General features: G+C 39.1%; 1 protein-coding gene across 2 annotated transcripts in view; it reads left to right on the forward strand.

Moving 5' to 3' along the window:
* Nucleotides 1-3020: 3020 nt before the first annotated feature.
* Pgm2l1 (phosphoglucomutase 2 like 1) overlaps nucleotides 3021-19986 on the forward strand; it is a 50849-nt gene continuing 33883 nt past the window's right edge. The window contains exons 1-2 of one of the 2 annotated variants that reach the window (XM_031387524.1): nucleotides 3025-3120; nucleotides 3404-3748. In XM_031387524.1, the coding sequence (XP_031243384.1) occupies nucleotides 3638-3748 (111 nt within the window). In that variant the 5' untranslated portion in view covers nucleotides 3025-3120; nucleotides 3404-3637. Of the gene's footprint in view, nucleotides 3749-19986 lie in introns of both variants that reach the window. The other variant, XM_031387522.1, reaches the window with a different exon arrangement.

Consider the following 19986-nt stretch of genomic DNA (forward strand, 5'->3'; position numbering starts at 1 on the left):
ATAAAAGACATGGAAGAAGGGACCCCCACAACCTCACCCCCCCCTCATCTCAAGTTTGCTCTCATTCTTGCTAGTAAATCTATCTACTCTGTAGCTGGTACATTCCTTCACCATTATCAAAGCCAACTTCTTTGGGCTTCCATTGTAAACTGTAGACCAGCCACTGGGACATGTCCTTGAATGACCTTCAAGCCTCTTCCTAACTCATACTTCTTGGCCACCATGAGGTGAGCATCGTTACTTTTTACTCCTTGCTGTAACAGACTGCTTTTCCACACATCTAAAAACAACAGAGCCAAATGACCACAGACTGAAGCCTATGACATTGTAGGCCCAAATTAACCTTATTTTTCTATTAAGTTGACTTATTGTAGGCATTTTGTCACAGTAATGGAAAGTTGACTGACACAATGATACAACAATAAATATATACAACAGATAAAATTGATATATGCATATGGCATAACAAAAATGCATGCATATTGATTATAGTATACAATTATGTACAATGTCACATTTGTGTCAAAAGAGGACTGCCTATGCAATAGTGGTCTCATAAGATTTTGCTCACAAAATGATGTTATAGCCACTCTATGATGTTCACCTAATGATAAAATTGTCTTACAATTCATTTCTCAGAATGCATTTCTGTTCTGAGAACCAAGAACTTACTTTCATAATCACAGAGTTGCAAACTTTTACCAAATAAAAATACAGTAAAAACACAGGATCCTTTGGACGAACCCCAATAGAAATGGAACGCTTCTGAGAGTTTCCCGACTCCCCCTTCTGGACATACTTAAACAATGTTCTCGGATTGAATGAATTGAGGGTCTCCTTAGCTACCTTTCAATGTCTAAACAATAAGCCTAACCTGTTGGGTAAGACTCAGGTCACCAGTTATATCTCTTAGAATTTTACTGATACACGTAAGGAAACATTGGTTGAAAGGAGTATTTAACTAGAGCCTGTGTTCTCCTGTCTTTACTACATGTCCTATATAATTTCATATGTTGAAAGTTGCTGATTTGGTACTATTACTTGGTATTTAAAAAGAATTGTCTCATAAAACTACTACATAGAATATTTAGATATTAATTACTAAGTTTGTTAAAATGTAAATCTCTTTCAGTAGAACTTTATTAAGTACTGGAAATTTGCATCTCTTAATACACTTCCAGAGGATGCCAACTTGTTGGCCCTAATATATGTTTTGATTATGGCCACCTAGGTCATAATTTTTATGGAGATACTGCGGCCATATCAAAACTCAGAATTGCTGGAATTTATGTTCAGTAATATGAAATATATTTTAAACAACCTCCCAGTGGACTTGAGAATCACTCATTAACGAATTTCAAATGCCCTCTACTTTTTTTCTCAGTTTGCTGGTTTTTTGTTCTTGAAATCCCAGTGCAGGTCCCTCTTGCTCGATGGTTTCATTCCCACTGTTTGCAGCAAGCTCTTTATCACAGACTAAACATTCTTGCACATATTCTATCTCTCCAGAGTTTACTTCTGGGGGTTTTGGTTGTGACCCTAGCTTTAACAGCTGAAACATCACTCCAGCCTCAGATTTTACTTCTTGAAGGAAATAATTATTTACATTCTTGTAATATCAGCTCCTAGTATAATTCTTGTCTTGTTGATTGCGAGCCTAGCATTTAACAGCTGAGCCATCCTCCTGAGCCCAGCTAGCACAATTCTTAGTAGATAGTGAATGCTTAATATTTGTTTTGTATAATAATTCTGATTACAGTGGACAATCAATTTCTTTCTTGAAACATGGTTGTTCCCCAGTCTTATGGGGTTAAAAGGATCCTATAAACACTTCTTTTTGAAGCACTCAATTTTTAAGGTGAACACTGTGACTCCTAACAATGATATATTATTTTCTAGAAACTCTTCAGTACAATTATTTTATGCTAGTAGTTTGGATTTTATTAGAACAAATGATGTCTTAAAAAATAAAAGGAATACTTTGGATTTATTATGTCTTTTATCTGTGAGCCTCAAAACACTCTGAAAGCATCTTTTCAATTACTGTACCATCATGCTATAAATATTATATACTCCTTACAAGAACAAAAAGCTGTTGAGGAAGAGTTTTAATATACTTGGTCAAATCACACCAAGAAAGTGAGGGTGACTGGCACTGTGTGGTGGTGCACACCACCTGTAATTCCAACACTCAAGAGGCAGAGGCAGGTGGATCTCTGCGAGTTCAATTTCAGCCTGGTGTATATCATGTTCAAGGCTAGCCAAAGCCACAGAATGACCCTGCTTCAAAAACAAAGAAAGCAGAGTGGTCTATATATAAGGATTCAGTATTTCTCTGGCCTCAAGTAATGAGACCTGAAAGGCACACATTTTATAGAAGAAAGAAAGCAAAGATGAGAAGAAATTATTTCCATTTGGGGATATCCATTTCTCTCTCTCTCTCTCTCTCTCTCTCTCTTTCTTTCTTTCTTTCTCTGTATTCCTACTTGTATTGGTTCATGTATTTTATGATGTTGGTACATTCTTAAAATAGGGTTAATGCTGACCCATCATGTGACAACATTCTTATCTATTTTCCAGACATTATATTCTCTCTACCTCTATTCTGCTGCTGCAGCTGACCAAAACCAACTGCCTGCTGAGGTAATGGGACAGACTAAAACCCGCATTCATTTCTCAGGAACACTACTGCTCAGAAAATTCGGTTTGCCTTTCAGTTACCTCTGTGTAAAGTAGGAGTGGAGTACACGTACAACCTACCACACAGTATGGATGAAATGACAAAAAGCGACTGGTAAACTTTCAAGCACCAAATAGATACCGTTGTTCCTTACGACATTCCTTTTTTACCTTAAAGCAGGAGACCACCACTGCACAAGATAAGAAGCGTCGGGGAACTGCCATGGGGTGGGGCTTTTTCTCTTTGAGGGAAGAGAAGGCAACGGGTGTGCGGAATTGGGGGAACCGGGGAAAAACTACAACTCCCATGAGGCTTCACGGGCGCCACTTTTGGATCTCAAGCAGGACGAAGCCCCGAGGCGGAGAGGGTGGGGCCTGTGCGCGCCGGGGACTCTCCTTGTGAGTGCCGAGGCGGGCTGCTTGAGACGACTGGGACACCAGGTGGAGACGCACGTGCGAGTGTGGGGCGGGTGAGAAGGGAAGGACAGCTGAGAAACGGCATTACAAAAAGAAAGCCAGCTGTGCACCGGTGCCTCCGCCGACAGTCAACGCGGCAGCGGAGGGGACGGGCGCGCGCTCCCGGGCTCGCGCCTCATGCCGCGGGCACTCGGGCGGGCGGGGGCGGCGCGGGCGGCGCGGGGGCGGGGCCTAAGGCGGCGCGGGCGAAGGCGGCGACCCAGACATCTGGGACTGTTGTTGTTCTCTCGCTTCATGCCCGCCTCAGTCAGTTCGAGCTGAGCTCCGGAGCTAGTCTGCTGGGAGGCGGCTGTCCTGTCTCCGCCCTCTCTCCCGGTTCGCTGAAGCTGCGGCAGGAGCTGGCGGCGACTGAACAGCTCGTGGTTGGTCTCCGATGCCCTTCGTCAAGGAGGGGGTTTCTGGATCCTGGTGAGCGCATCTAGAGCCCCCTGGACTCGGTGTCTTCGCCCGCCCCTCGGACCCGCAAACCCGTGTGTCTGCAATGGCTGAGAACGCAGATGATGACCTGAACTCTAACCTGCTCCACGCCCCCTGCCTCACTGGGGACCCCCAGCTAGACACGGCCATCGGGCAGTGGCTGCGTTGGGACAAGGTGGGTACCTGGTCACCCCGGCATCTCTCCCCTCTTCCTGCCCACCCTCTCACAGTCCGCCCTTTCCGGTACCCACCCAGGGCTCTGCAGGCTCCTGGGGAGATGGCTCCAGCCAGCGCAGGGCTAGTGGAGTTGGGCGATGCCTCTCACCTCTGCAGGGGCTGCTTCCCCAAGGCGGTCTGGGCTGGGCAGGGATATCTGCAGTCGCTTTCTTTTGTGGTAGGCACACCGCAGCCCCGCTTCCTCCCTTGCTGCCCCTTTCCTTCCAGTGCTTATCACCTCTCATTGTCAAAATACTTCATCCTCATCATTGTAAGTTCTACTCCGTGTATATGCATCCATCTCCTTTCCTCTTTCTTTCTCCCTTGACTTCCTTCTCTGCAGAACCTGAAAGTGCCTTCTGGTACGTTTCTTGAACGTTACTAACCACTCACTATCTGCTTTGGTGTTGCTCTGGTGTGTTTCCACCCCCTGTCACTAGGTAATCGTTGGCTAGGTACTCGCTAATCTATTTCACTCTTATTTTCTGGTATCACCTTTAGCTATTGGATGTGAAAAGGGTTCTCCTCTTATTTCATTCCTTTACCGGCAGTTATTTATTGGAAGTATCCTATTCAAAGAATTGTGGTCATAGACATCTAGAATAGTCTAGTCTAGAGTTTGCACCATTACTTCTCAAATCTTAAAAGGCAGATTCTGACCAGATATTTAGGAATTGCTTAGGAATTTCAGAATCGCTGATACCATCTCTACTCTCTCCCTCCCCTTGTGCAGGTATATAGGGTGGGTTGGTGAAAGCTAGAATTAAAATGCATCCTTTTCACTTGTAGAAGAGGCTCTTGGAGGCTTTCTCGGAGGGTGGGATGGTAATCCAAGTGTTTGTTTTCTCAAGTGCATAAGATACAACTGCTAAACAGAGAAGGCAGCACATTTAAAACTGACTTAAGCTGAATTAAGGGGTTTGTATGGAGGTATGTGAGATTATATTATACAGAAGAACTATCTAATTAATAGAAGGGAAACAAAACAAACAAGCAAACAAAAACCTAAATACTGAGTGTTCTAGGCCGGCCAGGAAATACTGGTGGTGAGAAAGATAGAAAGAGTTCTTGCCATCAGCAAGTCTTTAGTTAGTAAATAAGGAAGTCCAACAAATAAGCAATTACAATAAAGTATTTGGTGTTACTGGGTTATATATTTCTTAGATCTTCTAATCATTCTTCTAGAGCCTGAACCAATGTTTCTCAAACCTGAAAGTGCTAACATATCATCTGGGAATCTTAAGAGGCATTTCTGACTAGACAACAGAGCCTGACCAGGTGGGGCCTGACAGCCTTAGTGAGCTTCCAGGGGATTGATACCAGTTTTGCTGATTTGTGCACCACACTAAAAATAGTGGCACTCTTTCCTCTTTCAGTATCGGCGTTGTCTGTGTTTTTCTTAATAAATATCCCAGTTGAATGAATTAATACTTGTTGTCTGTGCTGTGCCTAGATACTGCCAAGATATACTGAAATATTTAAGAACTGTAAAAATGCATATAAAAATAATGCTACAACAGTTATAGTAGCAATAAACAAGGTTGCCATCCTTCAGTGCTTATGGGAGTTCAAAAGTGAGAGTGATCATGAAGTGGGATGGTCTAGGAAGACTTTATGAGAACATGAAATGTACATGAAAAGAACAGGGAAAGCCTACATGACAGAGAAGATGAAATAAATGTATGCCTCAGTGAACATAAGAGCATAAAACAAAGGCTTCCAAATAAAATGTAGGGAACAAGTAATAAGTGCCTTAATAGAAAAACAGATTTAAATAGTTTTATTAATTATATATTACTGGGAGATAATGCTTTCTTAATGGGAGATAATGCTTTTATTTGAGAAACAAAGATTTATCTACTGTAGATTGATATTTAAGTAAGCTAGGCTAAGTCCAAGGCCACTAGACTTTAGAGTACAAAATGAAATTTAAGTTTTTCATTATACATTGACCGTACATATAGTCTTTTAATGCTGAGAGTCTTAGCTCAATCTCTGATCAATAGCAATCAAGAAATCCCGATAGTGCTGCTGATTCTTAAAGATGATGAAGCATGTGATAAGCTATAAATTGGTCTCAGGGCAACTTGCTATTTGCCATAATAAGCAACATTACTAATTTTAGCTTTGGTGGCTTGGTGTCCATTGAAAAGTCTTCATGAAAAAAAAATATATTATTCATGTTAAACTTCCTCATTTAGTTAACATTCAGATTTGCTAAGATGGAGAGGGAAGACAGAGTCAGAAAGATGGAAAATTGAATGTGTGTAGTTAGCACATTTGTGTCTGTTGGAGCTTAGGGTACATAGAAATCTTTGGAAAGGTATGTGAAGACCAGATGCAATAATGAAGAGCAATAATGTATCATTAGTGATCTTCAGCAATTAAGAGTATACGTAAGTGCTAAAAAGAAAATAGTGCAAGAACATAGTCCTGGCATAATTACTCTTGCCTATAATCTCAATGGTGGGAGGCTGATACAGTAAGAGCAGTTAGAGTTTGAGGCCAGCCTGGGCTACGTAGTAAGTTCCATGCCAGCCTAAACAGCATGAGACTCTTGTTTTTTTATTTTTTGTCTTTCTAGTCAGATTTACAGGGGGCAGAGTACTCTTGTGTAGCTGCTATAGGCCAGCTTTCTATCAGCAGATTTACCAGACTTGGATGCATGCAACCTTCTACTAGCATCCAGGCTTTTATTTAGTATGTTGGCTTCCCTAGTTTCAAAATGAATTGGTCAACTCAAGGTCATAGAAACTGATGACTGATTTAAGAATACTGTTTTGTTAACTTGTAGTTTATGATAGAGATGCAATAGATTTATTTCTAAATCAGGCATTTGGTAGGTATATCATAAGAAAAGCCAAATAATCCATAGATTTTTGGTGATTATAAAGCCAAATCACCGAGAGTAAAACATACAGCATTGAACAGCATCAGCTTGTAACAAGTAAATGCATCCGTCTCTGTGTGGCGCTATGCTATTACTCTAACTCCATAAATCCATTGGTCAGTCCTCCCATCAGCTGTGCACAGAGCACTCCATTAACAATGCGTTCTCCTCTGCTCTAGGGTAAGGCTTATACCTCCTTCCTATTTCTTTCATTCAGGGCTTTCATGCATTGTCAGGTTACAGACAAACAGTCCTGGCCTAAAAGCTGGGTTCTTTAACATCACAACTGTCTGTTGATTCTGTTCCGATGTGAATTTTAATTCTCTGTAAGCAATTTATATCTAGGCTGTTAAGCACTGGTAAAGTATGGGTGGGTGGATAAGGAAGGGAGACTGAGGCACAGGCAGAACTGCTCTGCTGACTGAAACAGCAACAACAAATATCCTGTACATTGACAACAGCGTGGAGACAGGAATTTGCCATGGCAATTTAAGAAATAGTAAGTAGAACATTCTGGTCTCAGAATGTAGATCTGTATTAAAAAAGAGTAGAATATGAAGTTGAAAATGTTAGACTTATAAAGAGCCTGGAAAAGGAAATAAAAGATGTCAGTCTAAGCCAGTGATTTTCAGATGTTTAACTACAGAACATTTTTCAACAAATTAACCAGAACAAAAGACTGTGAATTAATTCTTCAAGCCTATTTTATTATATAGTAAGTACCTGAGCCTGGGTAATGTATAAAGAAAAGAGGTTTATTTAGCTCTGTTTATATAAGATCAGGCAGCCACATTTGTTTGGCTTGAGTTAGAGCCTTATGGCTGATGGAGTCATGACAGAAGTGTATATAAAAGGGATTACACAGTGAGGCAGGAAGCCAGAGAGCAGGGAGGAGTGAGCCTTGCCGTTTAAATCTTCTCTCCTATTACCTCCTCTCTTCTCTTCTATAAATTGCGGCTTACTCTTGTTAGAACTCATCCACAACTCCCTAGGGAAGTGCCTTTGGTGGTGGCCCAGTTACCTCACACTAGGACTCAACTCTTAAAAGCGTCTACTACCTCAATACCTCATGCTGAAGACCAAGTCTTTGGAATGGGAGGCCTTGAGGTACAGACCACATATAAACTGTAGCACTTTTTAAAATTCGATAGTTGTATATAATTTTTGAAAAATTAAATTAAAAATTTAAATTTAATTATACAGATTAACTTAATCTGTGTAAATAAAATCCTCAGAACAATAACTTGCAGACATAGAAGTCCCAACTGACCATTCTAGTTAAGAAGATGTTGGCAGGAAACATAGTATATTTATAAAACAGAGAAAGTTCATGCCAACTTCCCAGAAAAAAAAAATCAGTGGTTATTAATAACTAAGTATCAATCTATATGAAGAAAACAATTCATATGAACAAGATAAAGCAATAGGTAAATACATAAACATGTATTATAATATATATATATATACAATGGGAACATTAGGAACCTCAAAATTATAAATTAAAAATAGAAAATTATTTTTTTAAAGATTTATTTATTTATTTGTTTATTTATTTATTTATTATAAGTACACTGTAGCTGTCTTTAGACACACCAGAAGAGGGCATCAGATCTCATTACGGATGGTTGTGAGCCACCATGTGGTTGCTGGGAATTGAACTCAGGACCTCTGGAAGAGCAGTCAGTGCTCCTAACCTCTGAGCCATCTCTCCAGCCCTAGAAAATTATTTTATCATCAGATAAGAAAAGGTAGTGTGAAAAAGCAACAGAAACAAGGATAAGCTCTAGGAAATGAAAGAAAAAAGTGATTCCTCTACCAAATAGATATATACATACATACATACATACATACATAAATACATATGTATCTGTATACACACATATGAGTATTAAAGTTGAAGAAACAAATAAGTAGGTGCTGTGAGAAAAATTTGTTATGTAATAACTACTGCAGGAGTCCATTGTGAGGAAATCTTGGTTGATAAGTTATGCACTAGATCCACAGTGTGTCAAGAAATAATGGAACACAATGTCTATGTCTAAAGATACTAGTTATGCGGTGAAGATGCAATGTCATTTTTATCAACACCAGAAAGGCAATTAAGCAGTAACCTATGAAGAACCGAAGGAAGGGAAAGATGCAGAGTGGGTAGGTCAGCAGAAGCAGGAAGGAAGGCAATAGGACTTGAGGGTTTAGCTTAGCTCACAGTGCTTGCCTAGCAGGCATGCCACCCTGAGCTTAAAAAAAAAGTAAGTAAATTTTTGACCAGAAATGAAGCAAACTAAAATATTACCTGACCTGATTTTGAATAATTAATTGATGAAGCTTAAGTAAGAAACTATTTGAACTCATCTGTTCAAATGGCACAGATATATGCTAGAAGAGCTAAAGTAAACAACATTTAGAGCATCTTAGCCTAGTAATTATATTATTTTCTCTTTTGAAAATCAACTAGAAGATAAAAAACAGCATTTAACTTTTTAATTGTGGTGGAAATGCATACAAGTTATGGTATTGGTCATTTTTAAGGGTATAAATACTTCATTAGCTGCCATAAAAATACTCAACATTAATGTAGAACAGACCTTCAGAATTTTTCATCTTGCTAGGCTGAAATTCTATACCCATTAAATAATGTGTTTCTTCCTTCCTCTTTCCCCAGAAAACCATTATTCTTTTTTCCATTTCTAGAATTTGACTATTCTGGGTACCTTATGTGAATGGAGTCATAGAGTGCTTTGCCTCCTGTTACTGTCTTATATCAGTTAGCACAATGTCCTTATTGTCATCCATGTTGGAGATAGGATTTCATTTTGACTGCACAACCAAATGCATAGGTGTTGTATGACAAAACTTCCTGGGGAGATGGAACACACAGTCTGCTCAGAAACCCAGGACAGACAAAGTACAGATACCATCAAAGTCCAACTTGGAGAACCAGTGGGTTTTATTGGGGGTACTTACAAGAATATGGGTGAGGAGTTTCTTATAGGAGCAGAAATGACTGGAAAGACAGATGAATCACCCATTTCAACCCCAGCATGAGTGGCAGTTCACAAAACTTGAGAACCTAGACCACTGCACAGCCTGCAGGCAGCCCAACCTGCCCGTTGAAGGTTGCTTTCAGGCTGCTGGGCTGGTTTCTGCTTTTTCTAGGCAGTTGGTCTGGTCTCCAGTCATCTTTACAGCTGGGCTCTGGTAGGGAGGAGCCTAGAGAATCTGGTCAGTTTCAGGGAATGTTTTTAAATTTTGTTGCCCACCTGTTTAAGGAGCTCTCCTGAAAGGTGCAGTGTTTCAATCTTGGGGAAACTGTTTCACAACAAGAGGTCTTACAGTTCTCTGTGCTTTGTTTCATGATGCTTTCTGCCTTCCTGAAGACTATTGAAATTGCTCGTTAGTACTGTGGCTGCTGCCCTCTGGTGTTGGCAGTTAATAGAAAATGATTTGGTTTGGTGCAAAAGAGGTAAAGATTCAGTATGAGCTTATTGTCACCAATCCTGTATAGGTTCTTTTCAATGAAATAATTGAATAATAACTTGTATTAGTTACTTTTTTCATTATTGTGACAAAAGGAACATAGGGGAGGAAGGACTTATTTTGACGTTTCTCTGAGGGTTTCGTCCATCATGACATGGGAGGCATGGCAGCAGGAACATGAGGTAGTTGGCATATTATGTTTGTTTCCAGGAGACAGAAGTGAATGCTAGTGCGTACCTTGCCTCTTCCTTTTTATTTAGTCTTGGACTCCAGCCCATGGAATGATGCCCACATTTAGAATGAAGAGTCTTCCCACTTTAGTTAAATCTCTCAGGGAGTGCCCTTACAGACACAAACTAAAGGTGTGTTTCTTAATTGATCCCAAAACCCATCAAGTTGACAAGATTAGACATCGCAGTACTGTATCTTACCAAAGTATAAAGATGGTCATATTTTAATGTCCCAAGGAGTACAAAGACCATAGTATTGTAAATGAAAAATATTTTCTCAGATATAAAGCATTTCAGTTTTCAGCTAACCAGAGCTTATCTCATTAGAAAATCTCTTTGATGTAAGGGTTTTTTTTTTTGATGAAGAATTTTCTCATGTTATTTTTCTCTTTGAAATGTTTCATTTTTGTGCAATAAAAAAATTAAAAGTTTAAAGCCTATTGTGTTAATCAGTTTTACATCACTATAACAGATTACTATAGATGCCCATCTTATAAAGAAAAAAAGATTTATTTGGGCTCACAGTTTTGGAGATCTAATTTATAGTTATTTGCTCTTGCCTCTGTGGGCCTGTGGAAAGGCAGCAGATGGAGCAAACCACTCACCTCATAGGCAAGAAGCAAAAGAAAAAGGTGTCTGAGTTCCTCTTAAAAGGAAAACTTTAGTGACCCAAAGACTTCTCACTAGGCTCCACCTCTTAAGGTTTGTACAAAAGTGCCATATTGGAGACCAAGCCTTAAGCACCACAGGGGGGCATTCAAGTTCTGTACTCTCAACATCCATCAATAGTATAGTGGCTAAATTTGACTCTCTGAAGTGAAAAGAATAGCACACATTTACATCTGTTAAGAGGGCCTCTGCACTATTGTATATATTTAAACTTCTGAAAATCACGCATGCTATTTAAAGGCCATATAGTAGGCACTCACATTTTAAAAGATTATACATTAACCTTTTACATTAGAAATGTAATATTTTGTTTTGATTTAAAGTGGTCTTTAAAAAGGAATTGGATTTTATTTTTAAGTTTAAACAATAACAACAAAAATTTAACTAAAGAAATTCAGAGAAAATCCTCTATTCCTAGATATGCCCCAGAAGAAAAGTGGAGAATGGAATCAGGAGTTTACAGTGCATCTGTAATTTATTTTTTAAAACTCTGTTTTAAATTTAACAAGATCTTATCGTTCAACAAGATGGAAATTGTTTAGCATTTTGTCTTCTTTTAAAAGCAGAGAGAAATAAATTTGTTAGTAAATTTCATGGTTTTTTAATTTCCCTAAAGTTCCATGAGCATCTAAACGTAAAAACTTGATAGCCACCTTTCCATCTGTAGACTACTGTCACAACTCAATCGTCTTCATCATAGCTACACACACCACAGCTAGATTAGCCAACAGTCAACACTCAATCAAGTGTAATTCCAGCTAAGTCAGGGTTAGAGAAGGGGCATTGGATCCTGAAGGGCACAGCAGTTCAAGCCTATTTTGGATTCAAATACTGGCTCTTCTCTGAGCCTCAGTTTGTATGTGGGTTAAAAAGAGAATTTCAGAAATGTGAGTGATTATCTCAAACAATCTCTGGGTAGATTAAAACTTGGGAAATTAACATTGCTTCCTTTCTTTTTTATATTGTCTTTTTTTTTTCTGAGATGGCTCCTCTTTTTTTCTTTTCTTTTCTTTTTGTTTGTTTGTTTGTTTGTTTTTTGAGACAGGGTTTCTCTGTATAGCCCTGGCTGTCCTGGAGCTCACTGTGTAGACCAGGCTCCTCTTTTCTTTATGTCATTGAGCGATACTATAAGCTGCATTAAAATACTTGTATGCTAACGCTAACACTTGAATATCTCAGTGTTGGCCACTCGATTATCTTTGCTTTTAGTTATCACTTAATTATAGACTGTATTGTTGCCAGTCAGCTGAGGGTTCTTTTGCTTAAAATGGGAATCATGAATTGGCAAAGTACAATTTTCTTAGTGCGAGCAGCTCTGAGCAAGAGTGCGGCTACTCTTGGATTATTTGCTCTCAGGATTGTAGCTCTTAGACTCTAAAGTGCACTAGCCCAGTATCCAGCAGTTTGTGCTGTAACCTTGAATTTAGTGCATTGGCATTTTTCATTGTTCTAGTGCTTAACTCCTTGGCAGTCAGAGCTAGGAACTGTGCAGCTTTCTACAGCTTTTCTAGTGTTTAAGTCTTTCAGTTCTCCAGGCGTGGCTCTTTACAGTCTCTTGCCTTCTTAGCACTTCTGTAGTCATACCCTCAACTCTCAGTAGTGTCTGGATCTCTTCAGGCATCTTCTAACTGTTGCTCTTGAGAATGTCTGGGACTGAAAGCCCAGGAGTTGTCTGTTTTTCCTATTACAAGCTCAGTCAGCAGATTGCAAGGGGGTAACACCAGTCAGGTGAGGCTTTACTGGGGCCAGAGTTGAATTATGAGGATGTGAGTGACAATAGAGATGTTTTAGGCTGCTCGGAGGCGAATGAGAAGAACATTGCTTATTCAGCCATACACACGTGTGCATGCATTACCTGCCATGGGGGTGCTTGGGAGGTATTCCTTCCAGACCAAATTTAGGACATCTGGGAGGAGGTGGGCGGCTATAGGTAAGGTTATGTACAGCAACTGTAGAAACTTATCTGAAGTTATCATGGCTGAAAGGAAGTTTCCTTAAAAAAAAAAAAAAGAGCTTCTGTTAGGTGGTTGACATGATTGTTAGGTGGTTGACATGATAATATCGATGAGTCCTGCCATTGGAATGAAGTCGTCTTCAGATGTTGGTGGCAGGATGGGAGTCTCCCTGAGTGGTGACTTTGTGGTACATGTCTGTATTCCCAGCATTGAGGAGATCGGGGCATGAGGATCATGAGTTAACAGTTATCATCAACTATGTAGCAAGTTTGAGACTCAGCTGAGCTAATCAGATATATAGCTGGAGTTTACTTGGCCTTACCGGAAGCTAATGGTCCATGATTTTTTTTTTATGCTATTTTAAAATTCTTTTTGCTAAAATACAGAAATGTGATTAGCTTTTATTGATCATACTTTCAGAAGCCCAACACTAATTCCAAAATTTCTGGTTTTGTATGTAGGATAGACAAATCATTTCATCTTAAAAATATGCTATTTTCAGAGTAATATATTTTGTGTCTTTTCCCCCCTTGCTTTTATATCTTAACTAGAAATGATTTTTCTTTTTGTTTTTTTCTTTTCTATTTTTAATTATAGCCATCCACTATAGAACCAGGAAGTTCCTTTCTCTTCTTTGTTGTCTAAAATATATACATATGTAATATATACACATATACAAAACCACATGTTTATATTAACTTGGCTTCAGATTTACTGTGATCTGGTATTATGTTATGAGAAATACATCTGTTTTTTGTCCCTGGTTCTTAGTACAGTGTTCCTAAAACCTTTGGAATTTCCTGAGTTATTGAAGTATTCTTTGTTATTCATAACAGCCCCTTTTGATCACATCTGAGTTTCTGATTAGGTGAAACTCCTGGACAGCCTTAGAATAGGCTGGTCACCAGAATGGCCTGTGGACCTTTTTGCCTTTCACTAATGGCTGACCTCTGGTGAAGGAAGGTCAGGGGACTAGAAATTGGGCTCTGCAACAACTCTTGAATCACTGAGTCCAGAGTGCTAGGAGGAGTACTAGCTAAGAGAGCAGATGCCCCATCCTCCCCACCACTTCTTGCCTTACTCATCTCTTCTATTTGGTTGTTCCTGAGTTGCATTCTTTTTTTTTTTTTTTTTTTTTTTTTTGTTATTTTTGAGACAGGGTTTCTCTGTGTAGCCTTGGCTGTCCTGGAACTCACTCTGTAGACCAGGCTGGCCTTGAACTCAGAAATCTACCTGCCTCTGCCTCCCAAGTGCTGGGATTAAAGGCGTGCGCCACCACCGCCCGGCCTGAGTTGCATTCTTATAATAAGCTGGTAAACTATTCTCTTGAGTTTTGTAAGGCATTCTAGATGTTTTGAACATGAGGAGCTGATCATGGAGCACTCCCTTTTATGGTTCCATAAGCCTTTGTTTAGAATTTGCACTTGCATTCCAAAATGAGAACAGTACTGTGGAGTAAATATTGGGGCCTAGGAATTGCCACACAAACCATATGAGCACTGACCAGAACCATGGTCCAGATTTGAGAACTGACTCTGAATTAAGATCCTACAGGGTTTTTAAGCCCCAAATTCATAAACATCTGTGTCAAGTTATTTCACCAATCAGGATTTAGGAATAGATATTTCCTTAGGAACATCTCTTTGTTGTACACTTATCCTGCTCCCATTAGTTGGGATATTCAACTGTGACAGGGGCCTTGCCTTGTCTAATATTCATGTTCTAACTTGCCTACTAGGATGGGACCTGTCTAACATTCATGTCTTAACTTGCCAACCAGCGTATCAGTTACCCACATACATGTCTCTTTCTGCCAAGTAGGATGTCTGTTCCTAGGGAGGTCTTGGGAACTTAAACCTTACTAGACCACTGCGTTTACTTAAAATGGAAGTCTTATTCCAGATAGTTTCTTATATTGATGTAGGTGTTTTAATTATGTTGGGGACCATCCCAGGGGCAGCTTATAAAGGCAAATATCATAAAAGTTTATACATAGGTGCAGGAAGTGCTGTTAGGTGGTTAGTTTGGGTCCAAGCTTATTGTGGGTAACTATACAAAACAGTTCTACTGATTTCTGTCATGATTGGTTTCCAAGAGCACAGAACATAACAGGATATGTAATCAGTCTCGGCATTAAAAAGTTTCCTAGTAACAGCAGAAACATAAGAAAGTTTCCTTATAATGGCAGACTAGTCAGGTAACTGTTACATAGGCTTTAACATGTTTCGTAGGCTTTAATGTTTTACTTAAGCCTTAACATTCCATCTAGGCCATAACATTCCATCTAGGCCTTAATATTTTACCTAGGTCCTAACACTAAACCCTTTCATCTTTCAGATATGATCTGATGCTGGAGACATAGTGGCAGCATTAAGTAAAGTCATAAATACTCAGTTTATGTCCTGAGAAGTGGAGAATGATTGATATTGGGAAAGACACTGTTGGAACTTTAGGGCAAAAGCTCTGGCAGTCCCAACAAACTAGACTATTACCTGTCCCAGTTTACCAAGATTTAACCAATTTATGTTGTCTTTGTTACTTTTCTATTGCTGTGTTAAATGCCATGACTAAGGTAACTTATAAAGAAAGTGTTTAATTTTGGCTTACATGGTTACATTCATTGACATTAATAGTGGGAAGTATGGCAGGAGGCAGGCATGGCTGGAGCAGTAGGGTGAGGGCTTACTACACCTTGAGACATAACCAGAGAAAGTGGCACTAGGACTGGTGTGGGCTTCGAAACCTCAAAACTAGGACTGGTGTGGGCTTCGAAACCTCAAAACTAGGACTGGTGTGGGCTTCGAAACCTCAAAACTAGGACTGGTGTGGGTTTCGAAACCTCAAAACTAGGACTAGTGTGGGCTACGAAACCTCAAAACTAGGACTGGTGTGGGCTTCAAAACCTCAAAACCTGCCATCCCCACCCCCGTGACACACCTTCTACTACAAGGCCACACCTCCTAATCCTTCACACAGAGTTCCATCAGCTGGGACCAGGTTTTCAAACAGATGAGCCTGTGGGAGTGGGGACAGGAGGCATTCTCATTAACATCACCATAAAAAAGAAACAGATAGAATCAAGGTACTAATAGTTTTAGGTTTAATTAGGGGAATAATTATGTCTAAGGAAAAAATATGCATAATGAAGCAGTGTGGTGAGAGTGTTGCCCTGCTGGTTAGTGTCTATACTTTGGAATAAAAGCAGCTTTTTTTTTTTTTTTTTTAATTTATTTATTTTTGTTTTTTTGAGACAGGGTTTCTCTGTATAGCTCTGGCTGTCCTGGAACTCACTCTGTAGATCAGGCTAGCCTCGAACTCAGAAATCCACCTGCCTCTCTCTCCCAAGTGCTGGGATTAAAGGCATGTGCCACCACTGCCTGGCCAAAAGCAGCTTTTAAATGCTTGTTATAAAACAAGCACATATTTGGTGTCAGGAGAAAAAAAAATCCCACAAACATTTTTTACATAATGATTTTATTTTGTCCTTATGATCATTAGATCATATTTTAATTTTTACACAAGTTGTGAATTGGCTCATTTATAGTTAATTTCATAATGTCATAAAACCCGTTATTTAATTAAGAATCCTAGCAAACACATGATTGCTTCTAGATTTTTATCCCCTGTGTTTAATATTTAAGTAATAGTTAAAACTGTACTTTTTTTTTTTTAAATGAACTATAGTTAAAGATCTAAGAACCTATGAGTGGTTCTACGTGAGTATAGAAATTTCAAAAGTGATCACCTTGAACCCTATAATATCATTTCTGTAATGCACACTTTCATGATAGAACTTAGTGAATACTCTGCTTTTTTTTTTCTTTTGCAAATAGGTCTAAGTGTTCTTCTACAAAAGGAAGCTTTATTTCAATACGGTCTGACTTAGTAGTACTCATTTGGATATTGGAGGCCTTTCATTCTTATGACAGTCAGTACCTGTAACTTTTTAAAAGTTTAAGAAGAAAACAGTTATTGTAGTGTAAGGTCTAGAACACTATCCAATAATATACTCTTCAAGTGTGGCACTATAGACTAGTCCAGAAAATTCACGACTAGACATTGGAGGTGTCTCTGGACTTTATTCCAGGGAACGTCTTTAGAAAGGCTAATGCGAACTGTGATCTTGTTGTATTTTGCTTTTGAGACAGGGTCTCACTGTGTAGCTCTGGCTGGTCTCAAACTCACAGAGATCTGCCTGCCACTGCTTCTGGAATGCTGGGGTTGAAAGCATGAGGCACTATGTCTAACAGCAAATTGTTCTCTGTTTTTATTTTTTACATAGCTATGAAGGTTTAGGATGGAAGGCTCCAATGTATAGCCAAATATTTGATGTCTATAAGTATATTCACTAAATTAATGTAAATAATGTTTATCAGTATGTCTGTCTTATTTTTCCTTGCCTGTTAGCATAGTATACTTGAATTTTTTTTCTGCTTACCACATTTTTGTACTTACACCATTTTTCATTCTACATTGTTTTTTGGAGACAAGGATTTTTCCACATGGTTCAGGCTGCCTTTGAATTTGCTGTATAACTGAGTTGCTCTTAAACTAGAGATCCTCTTGCCTCAGCCTCCTTAGTGCAGAGATTATAGATGTGAGCCTCCACATCCAGCTTTCCAATCTCTAAGTCTATTAATTACTTAAAAATAGGCCATATAAACATAGATATGAAAAGTATTTGACTACTTTCTGTTGCTGCTGCCAGCTTTTTTTTTTAATCCAGAAACATTAGGCAGTATTTGTATATGTTCATAGATACTTACTTAACCTGTACCCTTTGGTTTTTTTCCCATTTAAAATATTTTTCATCAGTATATTTGTAGAAGGGCTCCATTCATTTAAGAGCTATATAGGATTTTAGTAAATCGATGAGTCATGTTAGCTATGCAGTCTTCACTGATGCTATGCTTCTTAGGTTCCTTTTTTCCCTTATTTTGTTATTATCATCACTGTTATGTTTCTAATGCACCACCTTCAGACACATCTATGTGTCTGTATGGTATCAGTTCTCAGAAATTGGATTATTGAGTTAGATTTCGTGCATTTAACATTTTGACGTAAAATTTTGCCAAATCATCCTACACAATGAGTAATTTATTTTTCTGCCCACAATATGTAAAAGTCCTTACTTCCCAAGATTCTTTTTCATTAGAAATATGTATTTCTTTATTAACTCAGTATGATGAATATGATGTCTACTCAGACTCAATATGAATTGGCAGTTCCACTTGGAACAGTGTAGAAGCAACCAAATATCGTAATCCAAACACTGGGGAAATAGAGTCTTACTTTCTCAAATCTTTTTTGTTTGTTTGGTTTGAGTTTTCAGGACAGGGGTTCACTGTGTAGCCCTGGCTGTCCTGGAACTCAATCTGCAGACCAGGCTGGCCTCGAACTCATAGAGTTCCACCTGCCTCTGCCTCCTGAGTGCTAGGATTAAAGGCGTGCTCCATCACCACCTGTCACTTTCCCAAATTCTTAACTCAACAGTTCAGTATCAAATATTTTTCTATGTTAGCATAAAAACCAAAAACTATATTTTTATTTGAATTTCCATTTTTCTTAAAAAATGAGGCTGAGTGTGTTTTCATATACTTAAATTTTTACTTGATTTTCTACAAATTATCTTCATAGATTTAGTTAACTTTTCTACTAGGAAATAAGCTTCAGCAAGCATAGCTGTGGCAATGCTTGAAGATGAAAGCAAGAGGATCAGTTGATATCAGTCTAAGCTGCACTGTGGAATTCTGTGTCAAATAAGAAAGAAAGAAAGAAAGAAAGAAAGAAACAAACAAACAAACAAGCCTATTTTATTCCACAGTTTTCCTCTAAGATCATCTTTTAAGTTTATTCTTATAAATGTTTTCATGGAAAATATAATTCTAAGTTTACCATTAATATACTGTTTTACTTGACAAATTACAATTTGTCATTGAACATCTTAAAAATATTTCTGGTTGTCAGGCAGTGATAGTGCATGCCTTTAATCCCAGCACTTGGGAGGCAGAGGCAGGTGGATTTCTGAGTTTGAGGCAGCCTGGTCTACAGAGTGAGTTCCAGGACAGCCAGGGCTACACAGAGAAACCCTGTCTTGAAAAAAAAAAAAAAAAAAACCTCTGGTTTTAAAACAAAAACCATCTATTTTGATGCTAGGCCTGGTGGTTCAGGCCTGTACTCTCAGCTACTTAGGAGGCTAAGACAGGAGGAGCTCAGGTTCAAAGCCAGCTGGGGCAACTTAGTGAGAGCCTTCTTAAAATAAAAGATTTTAAGAGGGCAGGGGCAAGTAGAGTTCAGTAGTAGAAAACTTGGTTTAACCTCCCCCCCCTCAAAAAAACAAAACAAAACAAAACAAAACAAGCAAACAAAAAAACTACCAACAGCAACCCTAATTGTAGTCATTCCTCTTCCCCTAACTCTTCCAGATCCACCCCAGTTTACTACCCTTCCAACTGTGTGACTTTGTGTCCTTTGCTTTTTTAAAAAACCCATCAAGACCAGTTTGTGTTGCCCAAATATTTTTTAATATATGGTCTTCCACTGGAGATTGGTTCACCCACCAGGGGCTACACCTTTAAAGAAAAATATTCTCTCCTCCCAGCAGTTAACAACTACCAAAAGTTGCAAAGCTAGAAGTGAAATTCATGCCCAGCTCCTATCTCCATGCTGGGATTTGGTCTGGCTTGAGCTTTTCTAGGTTTTGTTCCTGTTGTTGCAACTGCTCTGAGTTCCTGTGAGCAGCAGCACTGCTGTGTTGAGAAGATACCATTTCCCTGTAGTCATCTACTGCCTTGAGCTCCTACACTTGTCCTGCCCCATCCTCTGCAATAATCCTCCAGCCCTGGGAGGAGGGGGTAAGGTTTCATTTAAGGCTGAATATTCTGCATTCTCTTCTTCTCTGTACTTTGGCCAATTGTGTAGGTGTGTGTTAATCTCTATCTACCACAAATGGAAATTTTCTTAGATGAGAGTTGGG

Source organism: Mastomys coucha, unplaced genomic scaffold (assembly GCF_008632895.1).
Source record: "Mastomys coucha isolate ucsf_1 unplaced genomic scaffold, UCSF_Mcou_1 pScaffold21, whole genome shotgun sequence".
NCBI lineage: Eukaryota > Metazoa > Chordata > Mammalia > Rodentia > Muridae > Mastomys > Mastomys coucha.